This window comes from Mytilus edulis, chromosome 6 (genome assembly GCF_963676685.1).
Source record: "Mytilus edulis chromosome 6, xbMytEdul2.2, whole genome shotgun sequence".
Classification (NCBI taxonomy): Eukaryota; Metazoa; Mollusca; class Bivalvia; order Mytilida; family Mytilidae; genus Mytilus; species Mytilus edulis.
This window is the reverse complement of record NC_092349.1, coordinates 77,581,402-77,602,127: the sequence shown is the minus strand read 5'-3', so window position 1 is coordinate 77,602,127 and position 20,726 is coordinate 77,581,402. Positions and strand designations below refer to the sequence as shown.

At 31.6% G+C, this 20,726-nt stretch overlaps 2 protein-coding genes across 13 annotated transcripts in view; one reads left to right on the top strand and one right to left on the bottom strand.

Annotated features, from left to right (window-relative positions):
- The window catches only part of LOC139528497 (P2X purinoceptor 4-like), a 29,657-nt gene extending 23,287 nt beyond the window's left edge, over positions 1-6,370 (bottom strand). For 5 of the 9 annotated variants that reach the window (XM_071324507.1, XM_071324506.1, XM_071324511.1 and 2 more), the window contains exons 1-2: positions 6,201-6,370; positions 1,568-1,724 (exon numbers count right to left, since the gene is read on the bottom strand). In XM_071324507.1, the coding sequence (XP_071180608.1) occupies positions 1,568-1,724; positions 6,201-6,334 (291 nt within the window). In that variant the 5' untranslated portion in view covers positions 6,335-6,370. The remainder of the gene's footprint in view (positions 1-1,567; positions 1,725-6,200) is intronic. The other 4 variants (XM_071324505.1, XM_071324509.1, XM_071324508.1 and 1 more) reach the window with 1 other exon arrangement.
- A 6,823-nt stretch (positions 6,371-13,193) lies between these two features.
- Positions 13,194-20,726, top strand: part of LOC139528479 (nitric oxide synthase, salivary gland-like) — a 123,963-nt gene continuing 116,430 nt past the window's right edge. For 2 of the 4 annotated variants that reach the window (XM_071324474.1, XM_071324484.1), the window contains exons 1-2: positions 13,194-13,317; positions 13,448-13,519. The gene's annotated coding sequence lies outside the window, so the exon portion shown is untranslated. Of the gene's footprint in view, positions 13,318-13,447; positions 13,520-18,404; positions 18,498-20,726 lie in introns of those variants that run through there. The other 2 variants (XM_071324477.1, XM_071324470.1) reach the window with 2 other exon arrangements.

The window sequence follows — 20,726 nt, the reverse complement described above, 5'->3', positions numbered from 1 at the left end:
TATTGAGAATAAAAAAAGTATATTGGCCATTGGTAATACCCATATGCAGTTTTCTTTGAATAACCCATATGTTACTACCAGTCCAATTTGAGCTTAAAATTAGTAAAATAGTATTTGAGCTAAAGCTTTATATGTTTTTTATTGCTTGAAATAGATCATAGAATGAAATAAAGTAATGCTCAAGTCAATATAGCAAGTTTGGTTCTGTTATAGGTGTAACACCACTAATTCAGGCCCGGCCAGAAAGCACATACCAGAAAGTAGTACATATTTAACACAAAATAGTTCCTACGCATGAGTGTAACTTTCAAAATATGTAGAATATTTAGGTATTTTTGGTATCAAATGAAAGCTGAAGGACTGGTGATCATTGTAAAACACTTTTGGACTTTTGATTTTGAATATTAAAAAAAATGCACCAAATTTTAAAAAGAGGGTACATTTTGTCTGTTTGTCAGATCTGAAGTACCTGTTTCGGTACATCCAAAGTTCCGGGAACCAGTTCTTTCTTATATGCAATTAAAGGTATGTTGATTTTTTCAGTACAAGACACCATAAAGTGTTGCTTTGAAATGCAATGATTGCCACTTTGTTTGAACTTAAAACAAAAGAGGTGTGCCTACTTGAAACGGAGGAATTTAACATAGAAAGCAATGGGACCATGAATTAGTGGTGTACTTCCTTAAACAATGCAGACTAAACACTTTAGTTATGTTTGATTTTACCTTAAACAATGCAGACTAAACAATTCAGTTATGTTTGACTTTACCTTAAACAATGCAGACTAAACACTTTAGTTATGTTTGATTTTACCTTAAACAATGCAGACTAAACACATCAGTTATGTTTGACTTTACTTTAAACAATGCAGACGTTACCTTTAGTTATGTTTGACTTTACCTTAAACAATGCAGACTAAACACTTTAGTTATGTTTGACTTTACCTTAAACAATGCAGACTAAACACTTTAGTTATGTTTGACTTTACTTTAAACAATGCAGACTAAACACTTTAGTTATGTTTGACTTTACCTTAAACAATGCAGACTAAACACTTTAGTTATGTTTGACTTTACTTTAAACAATGCAGACGTTACCTTTAGTTATGTTTGACTTTACCTTAAACAATGCAGACTAAACACTTTAGTTATGTTTGACTTTACCTTAAACAATGCAGACTAAACACTTTAGTTATGTTTGATTTTACCTTAAACAATGCAGACTAAACACTTTAGTTATGTTTGACTTTACCTTAAACAATGCAGACTAAACACTTTAGTTATGTTTGACTTTACCTTAAACAATGCAGACTAAACACTTTAGTTATGTTTGACTTTACCTTAAACAATGCAGACTAAACACTTTAGTTATGTTTGATTTTACCTTAAACAATGCAGACTAAACACTTTAGTTATGTTTGATTTTACCTTTAACAATGCAGACTAAACACATCAGTTATGTTTGACTTTACTTTAAACAATGCAGACGTTACCTTTAGTTATGTTTGACTTTACCTTAAACAATGCAGCATGAACAATTTAGACTGAATAGTTCATTCCTAACCTACCTGTGGAGGGACAACATATTCAGCAACATCCCAAACAAATGTTGTAATATCTGGATATTGTGATTGGTTCACATAGACCACACCTTTCAACTTTGTTGTGACAGCACTCTGCACTGCATCATTTTCTTGGTAACCTTTTTTATACACTATAGCATATCTGAAAGAAAAAAAAACATTGTATGTAGAAATGATGTAAATGATGTTATGTGAGGGGGGCAATAGGGGGTCAGTTAACATGTTAACAACACCTCGATTTTGGCAAAAACAGTTTATAACAAAAAATGCAAAAATGCTGATAACAGTTAACAAAGTGGGTTGAAAACAGTTAACAGCTACTAATAATTGTGTTGAAACCAGAATGCACTGGTTGTCACCATATCTTTCCTCAATCAATACAACAACTTCATTCTTGGTGAAAATAAGTTACAAGGTTTGCAATGATAATGTTTACCTCTTAATTATTACCATTAGCTGTTTATAAAATATGCACAAATTCAATTTTGCAGAAAATTAATCAATTTATTTTATATATACAATGTATAATCATGATAATCTTTTCAACTGAAGATCAAATGTATAGTCAAGGAAGAAAACTGTACAGAAATATTTCAGTCTCTAAAGTTACAAGAAGAGAATTATTCAGCCAAGGAAGTATAAAAAGTTTTACAATAACTTTTTAGTATCTATCCCAAGACAAAACTTTTGCTGTGTGACAGACCAAGACTAAATCTATTTTTTCAAACTAAATTATGTTATCTTGCTCAAAATTCAGACTAGTCATCTAGTCCTAGCTAGTAAAGTCTACATACCTGTACATTAAATTATTGTGTATATATACTTTTGAATTAAACCAAGGTTTCTTTTTTGAATTTTAATGGGGATATAAACATGATAAAAGCATTGACAAAAGCAATTAAATTATTCACACTAAATATGTGTGCATGGTCAAGCCTTTTACAACCCTATAACTTACATGCAGTTTGGAAATATCTTCATTTATGGGTATTAATTCTACCACTTATTGTGAATCAATTTACAATGACTTAATTAAAAGTAAATATCTTCCAAAAAAAATCATTTTTTAAGGCTGTTAAGCTGTATCCAGATGAAATTTAGGTTGATCTAAGTGTCTTTTAGCAAATTGTTATCATTTACTTAAATGTTTCATGAACCATGAAAGCAAATAAATGAAATAACTACAAATCCAAAATTTACGTAATTATCAATGAAAACTGATACTGTTTTGTGGTATCTACAACATATTGATAGTCAACCTGCCAATGGATAGAAACAAGTACCTGTGTAACAGTATGTGTTACACATGTTACAACATCAGTGCCTGTCACCCGATATATTTATATGTGAACTGTTTTACACCTTTGGATTCCTAATAATCCATAATTAACCATCTTTCAGAAATAGAATATTTTATGTATTTGTCATAGGCACTCGTCTCAGAAAAAAATAATTCCTATATATACTATTTAACTATTTAAGGGGGTTCACGGGTCTAAATCATTTATGTAGGATTTCTCTATATTTTTCTATAAATGAACTTTATCTTATAGTTAATAGAAAAATAAAATAAAAAAGTGGGGTCACCGTTCATTTGCGCTCACAATCTGCCTTCCAAAGAAGCATATATTTTTGTAAAGGTGGGTTTTTTCTGTTGAAGTAATAGGAGAAAAAAAGGTAATATCGAAATAAAAAAACGAAATTTATTACAGAAATCGGTAAAATTTTACAATAATTTAGTTTAAGTACAGCTTATATGGAAATTATATTAAAAAAGATAGGTCACCGATGAGTTGAAAAAGATATTTCAGGCCACAGACCACAATTAATTCCTCTATCAGTTCTTTATAACCTTTTGCATCATTAAAAAAATTGCACCATGCACTTTTGTCCAATTTTTTGTGTGTGTAATGTATTGTCCTAGTCCAAATATATATCCAAAATTCAGAAAGATTGAAGCAATCACTTTTACAAATTTAGCCAATACACATCCATACCCCTATTGACAAGTCAAGAGATGTTCCGAAAACTGTAAATATCACCTTTTTGCACTTGACCTAATCACTCATTCCATATCAAAATCAGTTAAAATACAACCTCCAAAAATTTATTTGACCTCTCTTCTTTCATTTCCACCCAAAAAGATTTAAGGAATGAGTGAGGAAAGGAAAGAAAAAAAATTAAGGAAAAATACACTCTAATTAAAAGGAACTATATTCGTGGACAACGAAAAGCGGTGTCATTAATTGTGGTCTTGGGCCTATTAGGGGCCTAAAACTTGACCAATTCTAATAAAACTTGGCATGATTCAAGCTTAGTATATTATAAAACAGGTTACAAAGTTTCAAAGCCATATGATACCAAATAAAAAAAATGTGGCATTTTTTATATCTGAATTTTGGGTGCTGAATTGTGGCGTTGAATTAGAACAATTAAAACTATCAAATTTGAGCTTCTAAAAACCAAAAGATACCAAAACTAACACTTTTTAATGTCTCTATGTATAAGTTAACATCTATTTAAAGCAACAGAAAGCATATTTCATGTATCAGACTTATGCAAAATGGCCAGAAGTTAATTTTATATGAGCCTGTGCCAAAAAATAGAGGTTTTCAATTAGGGTGAGGCCTTATATCAAATGTAATATTTTTCACTTACCACAATTTTCTGAAGTTGTTAAGTTATCAAACAAACTTTAACAGGTTATAAATGTACTTTTGATGGAAATATAAGTTTCAAATAGCATAAAGCATGTGGATAAAATGGTCTTTAGCAATGTTATGCTTAAAAAAACAGATTGCCAGTTTAGGCCGTTCCCCACATTTGCATATTTAAAAGCATATAAATGATATGGGAGATGGAGATATACTTCTTTTTGCTAAAATCTGTGCTCAGATATGATAAAACATGGAGCCTGGATGTAACAAGACTGTCACTTTCAACTATATATACAGACAGTATGGTCTGATGCAAAGTTTATTAACTTTACTGTTTAAAAACTGAATGAAATGTCAGCCTTAAAAGGCCAATATTTAAACCACTAGCTATCCAACAGAAGAAAGTAAAGGTAGTCTGTAAAACAGAAATGGTTAAGCAACCAGTAATAAGTGTTTTTGATGTAGGTTCAGTGCAATCTGTTTTGGAATACAACTTTTAAGTGCATAGAACTTCACATTTCACCTGCTGCGTATACTGACCGTTAGACTTAGACTATTAAAACAGCACATTTTGCACTCTTTTTATGTTTTTATCTACTTTTTTTTTGTGTTCAGAGTTCACAAATAAGTTAAACAACTGAAATAAATACCACAAACACAAATAGATACCAGAAAAAAACTGTCAGAGAGAAATTAAGCATGCTGTTTTTGAAAAAATAGTGAAAAAAGTGAAAAAGCTACATTTTAGGCATTTAACCTGAAAAGTGACTTTTTCACAAAATTTCTATCAAATGAAAGTGAAAATCATTTCTTCTCATATAGTTTGACAAATCAATACCAATAGATCATTCAGAAAAGATGCCAAAGTAAAAATTCTAAATTTGCTGAAATGCACCTCTTAGGCCACAGACCACAATTAATTCCTCTATCAGTTCTTTATAACCTTTTGCATCATTAAAAAAATTGCACCATGCACTTTTGTCCAATTTTTTGTGTGTGTAATGTATTGTCCTAGTCCAAATATATATCCAAAATTCAGAAAGATTGAAGCAATCACTTTTACAAATTTAGCCAATACACATCCATACCCCTATTGACAAGTCAAGAGATGTTCCGAAAACTGTAAATATCACCTTTTTGCACTTGACCTAATCACTCATTCCATATCAAAATCAGTTAAAATACAACCTCCAAAAATTTATTTGACCTCTCTTCTTTCATTTCCACCCAAAAAGATTTAAGGAATGAGTGAGGAAAGGAAAGAAAAAAAATTAAGGAAAAATACACTCTAATTAAAAGGAACTATATTCGTGGACAACGAAAAGCGGTGTCATTAATTGTGGTCTTGGGCCTTCAATTTTAGAGCCAAAAAATGGCATTTTTCCACCAAAGGGAGATAATTTGGAACTTTTTCAATGATGTATACATTTTAAAAGTCATCTGGGGCCAACACGAATTGATTGTTTTGAATGATTTTTGTGCCATATGATAAAGTAACAACTACAAAATGAAATAAATAAAATTTGTAATGAAAAACAAATGTTTGATTTTTTCTGAAATTTTTATACCCTCGAGCCTCCTTAAAGAGAGGGGACAGGACCTTTATTGGAACTCTGGGATCAGTTGTTTTTAAGATGGGGATTACTGGATTGACACTTTCCGGGATCCAGGACTTCTTTTTTTCAAATTTCAGAATGTTGGGATTTACGTTTATTTAAATTTGGGACCCCAGGATTTCATGTCTTTAACGTCCGTGATTTCGGGATCAGGATCCTCTATATAACATAAAGGTAGTATGAAGGTTTATATTATAAAGGAAATATGTTTTTGTGAGACGAGTGTCTGTGGTATTAGTCCAAGATATAATTTATTTATAATACATCACATGTCTTTTGCTGTTTTGGGATTGGTGTGTGTAACTTGTAACATGGTAAGACATTTGACTGTTGTACATTTCTTACCCAATGACATATCCAATTATTATGAGCTGTATCAAACGATTGATCACGCCGACTTTTTTGCTACGAATATGAACTATTCTCGGCGTGTCATACTCGAAAAATACACCAACAGCCTTGTTACAAATACTGCCCATATTCCTACTTTCAGTTTCCACCGAAATCACATGACTTGTCATTCGGAGCTTCTTTTGAATCTTCAAACAAAATTTGGCGGGAAAAAGTTTTTGTAATTCTTTTATTATTGTTAGTGTGACTGATAGGATATTTATATCAATCACGAACAATTTATATTTAAATATACAATTCCTTGCTCTGAGGTACGGCAATTAAGTAGAGTTGGCACATCCCCGTACACCTAATTAGGAAGATACCCCCTTTTACATGTGATTCAAATAATTAACAATTTTTTGGTTAATCATCCGGCCGAGGATTTTGAAAATTAATAACTCAGCCAGCCTTGATAATCACAAAAATAAATGGTTTGTTCTGTGGTAGTTTAAAAATAAATTACCTGACTTGTAATGTATTGAAAATAAATAACTCAGTATGAGATGGCAACAGATTCTTCATAAATTAATCTTTTCCCCCAAAAAAATCGGGAAACACTTCTCAATGCAATTTTTTGGATAATAAAAGTATAAATATTATTTAAAAATATACTTAAAACGTCTGAAAATTAGTTTCATTTAATTTGAGGTATATTGTCCCAGGAAACCTTACCTCACTTTTATTTTAACAGGGCAATATTAAACTACATTGAGTCAAATGACTACAGTAGGAAATGTTAAAACCGAATGCTTGTCTCCATACCAAATTGTGTTAATGGCGAGTGCCTTGCAAGAAGCAAGTTCTGTTTTCCCTCACACGTAGCCCTGATTTTTCGGGGTCAATGTTTCTTATTTATTTGTCTTTTGTTCATTGATTGTCCTTCTGTATTCTGTTAGTGTTGCATTCCTTTTGTAATCTAGTAATTTCGTCATGAACTTGATCACGAGTTAAAAAAAACCAGCAGCCACTGACTTAACTATGTGAATTCCATTTTTGCTTTATCATGCACATTGGTCTTTTGATGTTGTCCCTAGAAACTTATGTTTTACATTGAATTTATACATTTAGCTATGAGACCAAAATATTGTCAAAAAATTATTAAAACAAAACTTGCATTTTCAGATTATGAAAGGGTCTTCAGAACACCCAGAAAGCATGATTTTGCATCATTTGTTCAATAGCTTCTTAGGCCGTCAGTGGCTCCAAAACCCTTAAAAAAAAAAAATTCTCGCTTCGATCGGCGGAATAGGTTTGCCCATACTTTTAAAAGAGGCTAGTTACAACCAAACCTTAATACTATGTATGTATGCAAAACATGTATATGCAGTTGCGAATATAAAAGATTCATTTCTGCAGAGGATGATGATTAATTCTGATTAAATGGTACATAATGACTTGACTATACATGTAATATTTATAATTAACAAATCATTTAAAAATTGTACATGTTTTCGAATTTCATAAATATAGTTGTGAAAATGGATAATCAGTCCCTTGCTTTAATGAAAATGAAAAATCTTGCTCCAATAGTGCAGAAAATGAATAAGCTGTCCTCTTAGTTTACAAAAATAAATACTAGTAACCGATCAAAAACAAATCCTCCTGACACCCCCCCCCCCCCCCCCCACGCCCGCCCCCGAATATCAAACGGTCGTCCCCTAAGGTCACCATATTGTCTGGAACAATGGGCAACTTCTTACCGTATAGTAAGAAAAAGGGTACAGAAATAACTTGATAACTCGATGAACTGACAATTTGCATGCGAGTTTTCAAAGGATTTACATGATATAACCAGAAACATTGTAGCAGCACAACTATAGAACGAAGTGTGAACAACTTTTTGAAATGGCCGGACAAAAAAAACAACATAAAGACACTTGCAGCTAATAAAAGCTAATGTAACTATGACAAGTGCAAAAAATAAGATCACAAAAATACTGAACTCCGAGGAAAATTCAAATCTTGGTACAGGGATTTTCTTATACAGAGAATGGTGGATTTAACCTGGTTTTATATATATATTTTAGTTAGTTAGTAGTAGCAAATTGGTGCATATATTCTGCCCGTATTTGATTTCTGTTGCTCGATATTGGGATATTTTGTAAAAAGAAATTGAAATAATAGAATTGTAAAGATGGAGAAAAAAACTTGAGGTGCCAGGATTATACTGGATGCATCAATAATAACACCTACTTTAAAGTCAATTAGTTACAAATTGCAGATAAATCGCAATTTCTCGGACGAAAGATAACATATATAAGTCTACACACTGCTTTGTCATCTCTCTTTTAAAAACATTTTTTTTCAAACAATATACCTCAGTAACAAGTAATTTCTAACAACGCACTTTAATTGTTTTTAATCAAACATTTCACCGACTTCGGTTTTATGCTCATATTTTGCTACTCTATATATAATCTGTCAGCAAATGACAGGTGCATTATCATAGAGGGGTAGGAAACAATATTGAAGTTAAAAAATGGCTTCTTATAATGAAATATATTTAAAAACAAAATACAATCACAAACACTCAATTAACTCAAAAAAATCAAACAGATGCTTAACTTTTTTAGTGACTGACTAAATTTATAATAATGAAATACACGAAAATATATAACCTGACAATAGAAGACTTGGATAGAGAGTTGTCTCATTGGCGCCCATACCTCATTTACTTATTTCGATATGAAATTTAAAAAAAAAGAAAATAACAATTAAAGGTTTAGATCAAATTTTCCTCTTTTAGACAATTTTTTTTTATATCTATCCTTATCCATGTGTAAAGGTAACGACACATTTAGAAAAGCTCAAGCTGCATCTTTATTCTTTGATAGTGTAGATGTTCCATCCAAAATAGATACAACACAGAAATACAATGTAATAATCTCTATCTTTTTCAGTAAAAAGTTTACGAAGAACATGTGTAGTAAAAGTCAATGAGGAAGCAACCAAATGCAAAATAAGTTTGTTTTCCAGTCGTTAATTTCAACCTTTTTTAATAGAATATTTCATAAATGCTGTATATGACTAGGTATAAACTTGACAGTCTAAATTTCCGTCGAAAAATGAATCTTTAAATTTAGGAATATAACGATTGTTTTTGACTCGTTCTGTTGTTAATAAAAAAAAAAACTAATTTGTTATTTTCCATTGACGTTTTTACTCCTTTGGGATTCAGTTTTATTTTGTTATACTATTCATTAAAATTAAAATTCCCATAGGCGGATCCGGGGGAGGGGCAGGCCCCTTTCGTGGGAAAAATTTGGTTGATTAGATAGGGAATCATTGAAGCATGACTGGAGCGGGCCCCCCTTACTTAGGTCAGTCAGCGGGCCCTCCCTAATTAAGGAAAGTTCTGGATCCGCCACTGATTCCAGCTCCTTTGTTCTACCAGGGGTGATCTGAGCCCGACCATCTAATCCAGATCACCCTAGCTTGAGTTTCTTATATTATGCATGCTTTCTTTTTTTCTGTAACATTTTGATGGGAATGTCAAATCGACAATAAAACTTAAAAATATTTATACAGAAAAGACTAACTATTATAATGTGTATAGAAATAATCGAGTATCCATGTTAGGAATCGAACTCAAGATCTTTAGCATATATACCAACGAGTCATACCCTAGGCCTACACCTGGACGAATGAACACAAACTAACTGCTAGTTTAAATATATTTATTAAAGTTATGTACACCGGTATGAAAACATTACCACGTGTATTTGTTTATAAAATTACACGTGTTTGAAAGTATATAATAGGTTAAATGTTTTTCATTGGTCGAGTTAGAACTGACCATAATATTTGAATAAGGTCATTTCAAATATTTCGTGCTATACTTTTGGCGGTTTTGTATATTAAAGATATTGTCTTTTGGTGCAGTAAAGTTTCCCACCCTCCCACCCGACTTAATGTATTTTATTTGTGTTATTTTTTATTAATGTGAATAATAATGTGTGTAAGAACAGAATCTTTATTTGATTCATAAAATGTATTTTCGTACAAAATGAAAATTGTTTTTATTTTTGTAGATTGGTTTTTGTGTTTGTTACCTGCAGCGGCCTAGGCAGACAGTAACACTGATGAACATTTTTTACGTTGCATTTGTCTTTGATAAAATTAAAGCTTTGCTGCACACTGTCAGGCGAGCTGATCCCATACAAAGGTGTTGAGTTTATTTTGTAAATAATTTATGTTCGCTTGAAGTTATGAATTAGAAAATAACATATTTTAACTTTGTATTTGGGGTTCATACAGGGTAAATACCATATAAAGTATATTATGATGATTATGTGACGTTCTAAATTAGATTTTATGAACCGTAAATTGTTCTTTTTCTAATATAGAACAGCTGGGTTGTAAAATAGTTATCCCTTTCGGACTTGGTGTGTCAGTGTAAAATCACCTACTAGCCATTAGGATGATCTTAGTAATACACTTACACACCGCGTCCTCGTGGGATAACTATTACTAATTGCTAATTCTTTCACAGAAAAAGGACTTATGGAAAGTTTTCAATTTGGTTTAAATCCTTGTCAGTATTTCGTGTGCTTATTCATGTTATTACTATATCCGTTTATTACGATACCTAATTAAAATGAACTAATTTAATAGTTCATATGTACTACAAAATCAAAAAAAAAATAAGTAATTAAAGATTGGTTAATGATTATACATTTGCGATTAAATTTAGTATGACAGGATGTTTCTCGAGAATATAAGTCTTTCCATATGCTGACAAATTAACATAATTATACTCCCACGCATAATCAATCTTACAGTTAATAAGTCAGTTGATCTTCACTAAATTTTCGTTGAGTGTTAGTACGAAGTACTCAAACTGGAAATTGTACATGTTGTAAGTGTGGTAACATTTCAGAAAACTGTAACTTGATTTTTATCTACTGGCTTGCATTTTTGCAATTGAAGACATTATTCTCACATTAGATTGTTGCATTTTAGCGTTATTTTTAACATTGTTATTAAGCACAAGGTTTGGCTAGCCACAAAACCATGTTTCTTAAAAAGTCCTGTACTAATTTCGGAATTTGGCAGTTATCTAATAGTTCGTATCAATGTATGTTGCATTGGCGTTTGTTTTTGTTGCACTTCAGTGTTTATGTTGTTCAGTTGTTTCCCACTTATAGTTGATGTATTTCCCTCGGTTTTAGTTTGTCAACCGTTTGTTTTCTCTCAATCGATCTATGACTTTTGAAGAGCGGTATACTAGTGTTGCCTTTATTGCGGGGAATATCATGATTTATATGCAGAATAAATATGATTTGACTTCAGGATGAGAAAATTGACAGTTGCTATAGTAGGTATAACATAAAAATTTAAACACACATTTGTCTAATCTTTAAATGTCAAAGACAAAAAAATTGACAGATCGAAGATACCTGTAACATGGCATTGCACAAGGTCATGTTTTTCTCTGGCTGTTTATGACGTTTTTACACTAAATCCATTGGATGTTGGATGTGTACGGATTGATAGTTTAGTCTTAGTTGCATGATTTTTTTTATTAGTTGTTAGTGGCTTTGAAATAGCTGTCAGATAACTGCGAGTACTCTCAGATCTGTGTATTGTGTCTTTTGGTGTCGGGAATGTATAAGTACCGGGCCAAGTCCACTTGTATTTTTGTCCATCTGATGAGTTAAGCCTTTTTCAACTGATTTTTATAGTTCGTTCTTATGTTGTACTGTTATACCACTGTCCTAGGTTAAGGGGAGGGTTGGGATCCCGCTAACATGTTTTACCCCGCCACATTATTATGTATGTGCATGTCCCAAGTCAGGAGCCTGTAATTCAGTGGTTGTCGTTTGTTTATGTGTTACATATTTGTTTTTCGTTCATTTTTTTTTTACATAAATAATGCCGTTAATTGTCTCGTTTGAATTGTTTTACATGGTCTTATCGGGCCTTTTATAGCTGCCTATGCGGTATGGGCTTTGCTCATTGTTGAAGGCCGTATGGTGACCTATAATTGTTAATGTCTGTGTCATTTTGGTCTTTTGTGGATAGTTGTCTCATTGGCAATCATACCACATTTTCTTTTTTTATATAGACACAATTTCAGTGGTTGCATTGAGTATCTCCACTTCGTTCTTCATCTTTATAATACATTGTGCATTTCGAAGTAAGACTAAAGTGCTGCAGCCATAATCATACTTTGTTTTATCTGAATTGATTAGCTATAGGAAGATGTGGTGTGAGTGCCAATGAGACAACTCTCCATCAAATAACAATTTATAAAAGTTAACTATTATAGGTTAATGTACGGCCTTCAACACGGAACCTTGGCTCACAACGAACAAAAAGCTATAAAGGGCCCCAAAACCATGCAAACGAGAAAACCAACGGTCTAATCTATATAAAAATCGAGAAACGAGAAACACGTATAAATTACATAAACAAACGACAACTACTGTACATCAGAAATTCGAAAGATATTCATGTTTTGATAAATTTGGGACATTGAATTCTATTAGAAAAGAATTTATAGCACTTATATCTCATCACAATGAAAATTCAATTATTCGAAAATGTGATGCGATTGCGGTTATTTCTGCATAGTGGCATTTTTGCAATAACAAATTTTAGATCAGCCAGTAGCATTGACTATATGTGGTAATTTAAAAAAAAACGTACAAAACGTTTTCAATCCCATAACAAATGCATGAACCATAAGTATAAGATCTTTCATTCTTTAATTTGTCGCGACCAAAATGGCCTTGGAGTTTTGCCAACAATGAAATAACTCATTTTTAATCTTTTATTTTCTATTGATTGTCTGATATTAGAATTAATTAGCTAGATAATTGTGAATTAGGATTGAGTTATTTTTCCCCAGTCATGACTAGCTTGTGAAATGATGACATATACGCACATGAAAGTCACGGGATAAACAATTTAAATACAAAGGGATATGAGACAGCAACTTTCAGATGATAGTTATATATAATAAAGCATTTATGTTTTGAAGAAAAAACACGCTGAGAAATGAAAACATGGACAATTTGTATTTAAAAGTACGAAACGATGGTTTGCTGACATTTTAGGATAGAAGGTTAATACATATTTTGACATTCCTTGTTTCTATTGACAAAAGTAGGTTTTGTTAATTGTATTTAGCATTGCCTATATTGTGTAGAATTTTGTAAATATCCTGTATTATTAACACTCTTACATATTTTCAGGAAACAAAAGCAATCACAGATCCTGAATGACCTCGCATCATTTTAATTTTCTGTTCCTTTGAAATTTACAAGGTGAGTAGTGATAATTTCATCAATAAATTTTATTATATGTAATGAGCTTGTTACTGTACTTTTGCTTATGTATTTTTATTGTTCATGTAAAGCCAATTTTCTGTTGTACCTAAGCGAAGATTTTACTGATTTGAAACAATTAATGCATGTTATATTTGTAATGATTTTGTTAAACGTTATGACTAGAATTGAAACCAACGGCTTTAAGGGTCATGGTAACTGAAACTGTATCGTTTCAAACAAACATAAAAAACGACTTAAGTTTAACATATACATGTTAAGGGACGACATCAAAAGATCAATGTAAGATAAAAAAAAACTTAATTCAAATAGTTTGGGGGTGGGGGGATTGAACTGCTGCAAGATTTGGTTATCCGACATTGATTTTTACATATATCTATATGGGTCAATCAATTTTTCCCAAATTAATTTAATAGGGGGTAAGGGGGTCAGTGAAAAAACTATTTGAATTAAGTTTTTTATCCTTCATTGAACTTTTGATGTCGTCCCTAACAAGACTAGGCGCTAAGATCAATAAAATCAACAATTTCGGATACATATATTTTTGAATGGGATGTCTTACTTTTCAGGACACAGGCATTGTTAGAGGTGTATGATCGGTACTTATAGAACATTGACCAGGATAAATGTTTTCTCTAAATTCGACTTTAAGTCAGGTTATTGGCACATTACATATGCTGTTATTTTTCATTGATCTCAGCAAAAAATGAATCATTAGGTCAATACAACATAAAGCATGTATTAAATTATTATTCATACATATTACAAAATGAAAAAAAAAAACACCAGTCCACAGTTTTCAAATAAAATAAAAAACGAAACACAAAACTAAGTCATCACATTAACAGTCCAATAATCATATTCAAATTATTAACTTTGTTTTACAAATTTTATTCAAAATATGGAACGTGCACTACTAAACATCGAATGACGTGTGATACGGTACTTTTTGTCCGCAATTCGCTTTTTGTCCGCTTTTGCTTTTTGTCCGATAATTTTGCTTTTTGTCCGACACTTTTGCTTTTTGTCCGTTGCTTTTTGTCCGTTTTGCTTTTTGTCCGATTATTTTGCTTTTTGTCCGACACTTTTGCTTTTTGTCCGTTGCTTTTTGTCCGTTTTGCTTTTTGTCCGATTATTTTGCTTTTTGTCCGACACTTTTGCTTTTTTAGCCAGTGAATCTAATAACGAATGGTCACTATTTCTAATGGCGAATGGTCACTATGTCCAATGGCAAATGGCCCGTGAATCTTATGGCAAATGGTCACCATGTCTAATGGCGAATTGCTAGTGAATCTTATGGCAAAATGTCACTATGTCTAATGTCAATTGGTCACCAAGTCTTGTTGCAAATGGTCAGTGGAACTAATGGCAAATGGTCAGTGGATCTAATGGAGAATGGTCACTATGTCTAATGGCAAATGGTCACTATGTCCAATGGCAAATGGCCCGTGAATCAGATGGCAAATGGTCACCATGTCTAATGGCGAATTGCCAGTGAATCTAATGGCAAATGGTCGCTATGTCTAATGGCAAATGGCCAGTGAATCTAATTGCAAATGGTCACTCGTGCATTAACTTTTTTTTTGCCACACAAAACTGTTTTTAAAAAGCATTCTACATCTGAACTAGTAGAATTCGCTTAATTATGATTTGACGAAAGGTTTATTTTTTTTGAATTCAAAGTATGGTGGGCAAGGAAATTATTTATTAGCTTAAAAAAAATAAGCTGTGCTATACATTAACTTGTAATTTTGATCAAGTAGGCCATAAATCTCTAGCTTACGTTTTCACCTAGTGCAGATAAAAGTATTGCCGCAGAATATTTTTAATTAACTGTATTTAAACAGTTGGGTTGGGTGGGGTATCCGACCTCAACTTTAGACCTACTTTAGAAAAAAACACTAAGCATAACAACACCCTGTATTTTTTCTACTGTAGACCTCAGCTACCTACCTTCCCTTTGCACCTAGTGCGGACAAATTTTATTACATTTTCGGTAAGGGTGGGGCTGAGTGTCCGACCCTAACTTTGGACCTATATTAAAAAAAAAAAGCTGAACAGCAACCTTGGTTTTTTTCTCCAGTAGACATCAGCTATCCAACCCCCCTTTACACATTGTGTGGACAAAAGTATTGCCGTACAAATTTGTTTATTAACTTTTCTGTAATGATGGGGTAGGGTGGGTAGCTGAGGTCAACTTGAGAAGAAAAAAAACAGGGACTCCAATGTGGTTTTATGCAGAACAATTACCGGAAATCTATGGTAGTTTGCAAAATAATAGTCTTTTTTGTAATGTGATATGTAATATGTTGTCAAATAATGAAAGCTCGCATCTTAATCAATATACATAGAAATAAAGAGAAACCGTATGATAACCAATAAATTGGTATGCATTTAATGTATTTCATTAACTTAAAACACTTTCAAACACTAAAATGATACACATTTTGTTACTAATACTTTTACAATGACAACAATGTGTTACAATTCGAAATTGATATGTTTGACCTAGATACCGCAACGTTCATGTTGGCTGTTCTAACTTCAAAACCCCTCCCTCTGAAAAACACGTTTCATCTATCCTGTTTAAAAGGCATGTATATAATAATTTCATTGAAACATATGATCTGACAATAAATATAAAATAAAGTATAGGTTATTATAACTGTTGTACTGAAATGACAAAATTGTTTCATATTTATGATAAAATGGATTGACCCTAGCAGGGAATCGAACCCCATTCTCCTATTTAAAAAAATTACTAATATACCACCGAAGTTTCCAATGCATTTTACAAATACAACAAGACTGTCACTCAGTTTTAATTTTAATCATCATGTAATACAGCATTTTAAATCGTCAGACGCACAAAGGCGTGCACTTTCATCAACTTTACAGGGTTTAGCTACCGCAAGTATAGTCCAAATATTTATGACGTCTGGCAAGGCTAATTTTTTTCTGGGACGCCACAAGGCTATTTTTTTTCTTTCTGGAACTCAACAATGCTATTTTTTTTTCTGGGACGCCGTCTTAGGAAGGCGTCCCAGAAAAAAAAATTAAGATAGCCTTGCCAGACGTCGTAATTATTTGGACTACCGCAAGTATAAATGAATCTCTGTCAAAGGGCCCCTCCTGCCAAGTATCGAATGTCAGCACAACTTTATCAAGGAATCCTCTATCAGATATGAACATATTTACCAATGCTACCATAACCGGCGGGACATTTACGATTAATTTAGTAACTATAGACCTACTGATTCTCCTTGTGCGTCCACCGCTATTGACAACTGACTTGAAAATGTGCATGTCAAAAATTGACTTCAAACGAAAAGACAGTTGAATTATAACTTTTCTGTTATATTTTGACACAAATATCGTTTTAGTTAATAAATTTGTTAATTTCTGTTTCAATTTTGAATTTTAGAAAAACAACTTTGCGAAATTAAACTGGTTTGAACTAGTTGGATACAAATCGACAGGGAGGTTGATGGAAGAGCCTACCCAAATACTGTACACTTATACACAGCGAACATAGAAATTACCGTAAATGACCTAATCAGAATCGAAATAATTGATTATCACTCTGGCAAAAATAATCACGAATATAATGCCTACCCATGTTAAAACTACAATAAAGTATAGCTGGCATCAATTATTTCTTAAATAAAGTACAATTCTTAAATAGGTACTGGAGTTTGAATTACGATTTTTACCGATGTCTGTGTTGTTGGGGTAAAAAGCATGATAAAAAGAGTAACTATCAACAATAACAAAAGAAAAAAAAGGGAAACAAAATCAGCAGCAGTAAAAGATCAATCAACTGAAATTCTAGTCATGAATATATTCTAGCGTAATACATTGGAGCTTGGCTTTCTGATTTCCATAAAAACATACTGCATTCTATTTCAAAAATGAAATGCCGACTAGCGGTATTTTTAAAATACATTGTACTTATTCAAGACGAGAAAAAAATGAATAAATGATAATACAATGTATAATAGTGCACACATATAACATTCATTTCCTTTTCCTGTTCTGGTAATTCATGATATATTTGGTTGAAATGCACTAGAAATTACCAATTGAGGGGAACTAACTCCGTAATTTGCTATCATTCTAACCAAAAGTTATCTGGAGATTACTCGAATTACCAGACACACAGAAACGAAAAAGCTACCATTCCTACCTCAAGATGAACGCTACTTCAAATTGGATGATTAAGTTGGTTTGGTTTTTTTTCGGTCAAATTTGAAATTCTTCTAAATTGCCTGACGTTTACAAAGACTTAAATATATATAACACAGTTCACACAGATTATAAAGATGAATAAAACAAATTTTCGTTTTTGGAAAACTGCATGGAATTTTTCAATTTCAAACAATATTCTCAAGCTTAAACTTATTAAAAATTTTCGTTTTGCCTTATTCTACATGTGTAACTTCCAAAAAATATTTTTCGAATAAAAAGAGGCAATACACTATTCAAATTCAACATGCGTCGGTATAAGTTATCACATCGGTGAAATATAATTGTATTTAATACAATTAAAACATGTGTTACGTAGCCAAAACAAGGAGATGCAATATTCGGAAATAATGATAATTTCAGATATATATTATTAAGAAGGTATATTAGACATGTAATTACAATGTTTAAATTAATATTTACGGATGGACAATAGTATCATTTTAATATAGATAGCCTATTTATTATAACCTATTAGAAGATACAATCAACAACTCATGTTACTTCATTTAATTTACTGAGGATTATGTATAACATATCAAAAAAATATACATTTATATTAAATTGACTTCGATTGACAAATACGTACCCGAATTCGTCAATATATCTGATCAATGTACGTGTCCACATGAGACTCAAACAGTCGGAATCATGGATGCACAACTGGGAGTTTTCCTTTTCTTGCTTGTGACAGTCCTACAGACAGTAGTTGGTAAGTTGAAATTTTAAAGATGTTATGTAAATATTATCTGTATGTAGATATCCGAAAGTTTTGTTAGTTTTACTTCCTTTTTAAAATTAAATACTTTTGAAAATTTGTGCCTTTGCACTCAATGATCATATAATTATAAAATTAAAATTATTTTTAAAATAAAGGTCAAATTAGAATAGAGGATGTATAAAACTTAAACATCGGTTATGTACTATTGCAAAGATCGATATTTGCTGAGTTCTAATTAGGTCTTTCCACTTTTCTGTGGAAAGACCTATTGTTTTTCTTCGGATTATTTTTTTTTTATTCTTCCGCCTAATTTTGTTCTTGCAATAAACATTTGTTTCGCAATATGTCGCTTAGATATTTGGTATATGATATCGAACAGTTTATGCGCTTTTGAAATTTACCCTGCGTAAACGAATACTTTTCTTTGTAGGAGTTATCTCCCCAAACACTGTTTTCCTTGTTAGCGCATCTCCTTCGCAACCGTAAAAGATTATGACAAATTTATTTTACAAAATTGCTCGTTATATCCTTCGCATGAATTGTCCTATTTTGACCGAAGCGATATGACCGCTCCATATGAGAGTTATTTCCCCTTATGCATCTGATATAAGTGATATGAATTTCTATCTTATAAATCATAAGTGATAGAGACCTAGGATCTTTTGATTTGAGGTCCTTGGTCCCAAAAAATGAAAATTAGGTCAAGGTCAAAGGTCAAGGTCATATTCTAATATTTGAATTTGGCTTATTTTCACTTATATCCAAAGACTGTATAAGATATCAACAAATTATTTTTACTAAATTGTTAGTTGCGACATGTCGTAAGATGTAAATTTTGATTGCAAGCGTACGTTGAATGTAAAAGGGAGTTTTCTCCCCTCTTGTATTTAAAAATACGCGTTTGGTGATATAACTCATTAACTAAATATAATAAAGACCTATGGTCTTTTGATTTGAGGTCCTTGGTTTATGACCTTGAAATTGATCTCAAGGTCATAGCTTAATTTGACGTTCTAGATTTTGACCTTTGCTTTTATTCTATATGTATACATGATAAAGATATACAACTTTTAGAAAAAGGTATCAAACCATTTAACCTTGTAAAAAACAACCGGAAGTGACCTTTTGTAAACCGGAAATAGCTATTTTTTTGTACTTTATTAATATAAAAGTATATAGAACCAGATATTTTTGGAATCAGTGTCAAGTAAATATTCAAATATAATCGGAAGTAACATTTTTCAAACCGGAAGTAACAAATTATCTCCCTTATTTAAAAAAAATGTATGGAAACAATATATTTTTGGAATCAGCTTACTAGGAGCTATCATTTGACGATTGAAATGACATTTTAAACTTAGTTTCACAACTTTTCCTATCAAAATACATTGTTTTGATGGAAAGACCTTCAATTGTTCTCTGAACAATTGGTTTTTAATTATTATTTGTTTTTATTCTTTACTTTGATTTTTTTATAGTTTTATTTTTGTTGGAAAAAGGGGTTAGTGTTGGGGTCGTTGTTCCAAGTTAAAAAATATTGGTTTACAGACTAGCAGAATATGTTTCATACATATCAAGTTAAAAAAAAATAATACATAATTTACGCAGGGTTTTTAAGAGAAATATGATAAACATTAAGGTCCAGCTCTCAGCTTACAGAGGATATAATGTTATGTGCAAAACAAAGTGTATCATGTTGCGATTACAAACAAAATTCTAACTTTCTATTCATATTTTTCTTTTCCTACTGACTGTATATTTTTGTCAAAATATATTAAAATTGTTCACAATTATCATTTTATTTTCGGAAATCAATTTTCTTTTATCTTTTACACATCAACACACACTACTTAAAACTTTTTAAGGGCTTACATGGAATAATATAGAATCATATTCAAAACAGTGTGGCTGTGGCCATTGATTGACGATCTAAATTATCTCATTGACTGGGACAAATTATAGTACGGTGACCAGACCCAATATTTTTAAAATTTAATCGTCAAACATACTATATGGCTATATTATATATCATTGGATTCGGAAAAATGAGTACTATTGAAATATCGATGTCGTCAACAAGAAATGTGGTAACAGTTTTGCATAAAATGAGGTCAAAGATCAAATTTTGATTTTATTTTTCCTTCTTCTATACTTTCAAAATTTGAAGAAATATACAACAATTTAGGTTAAATTCTAGATACATACATTTTCTTATATCAA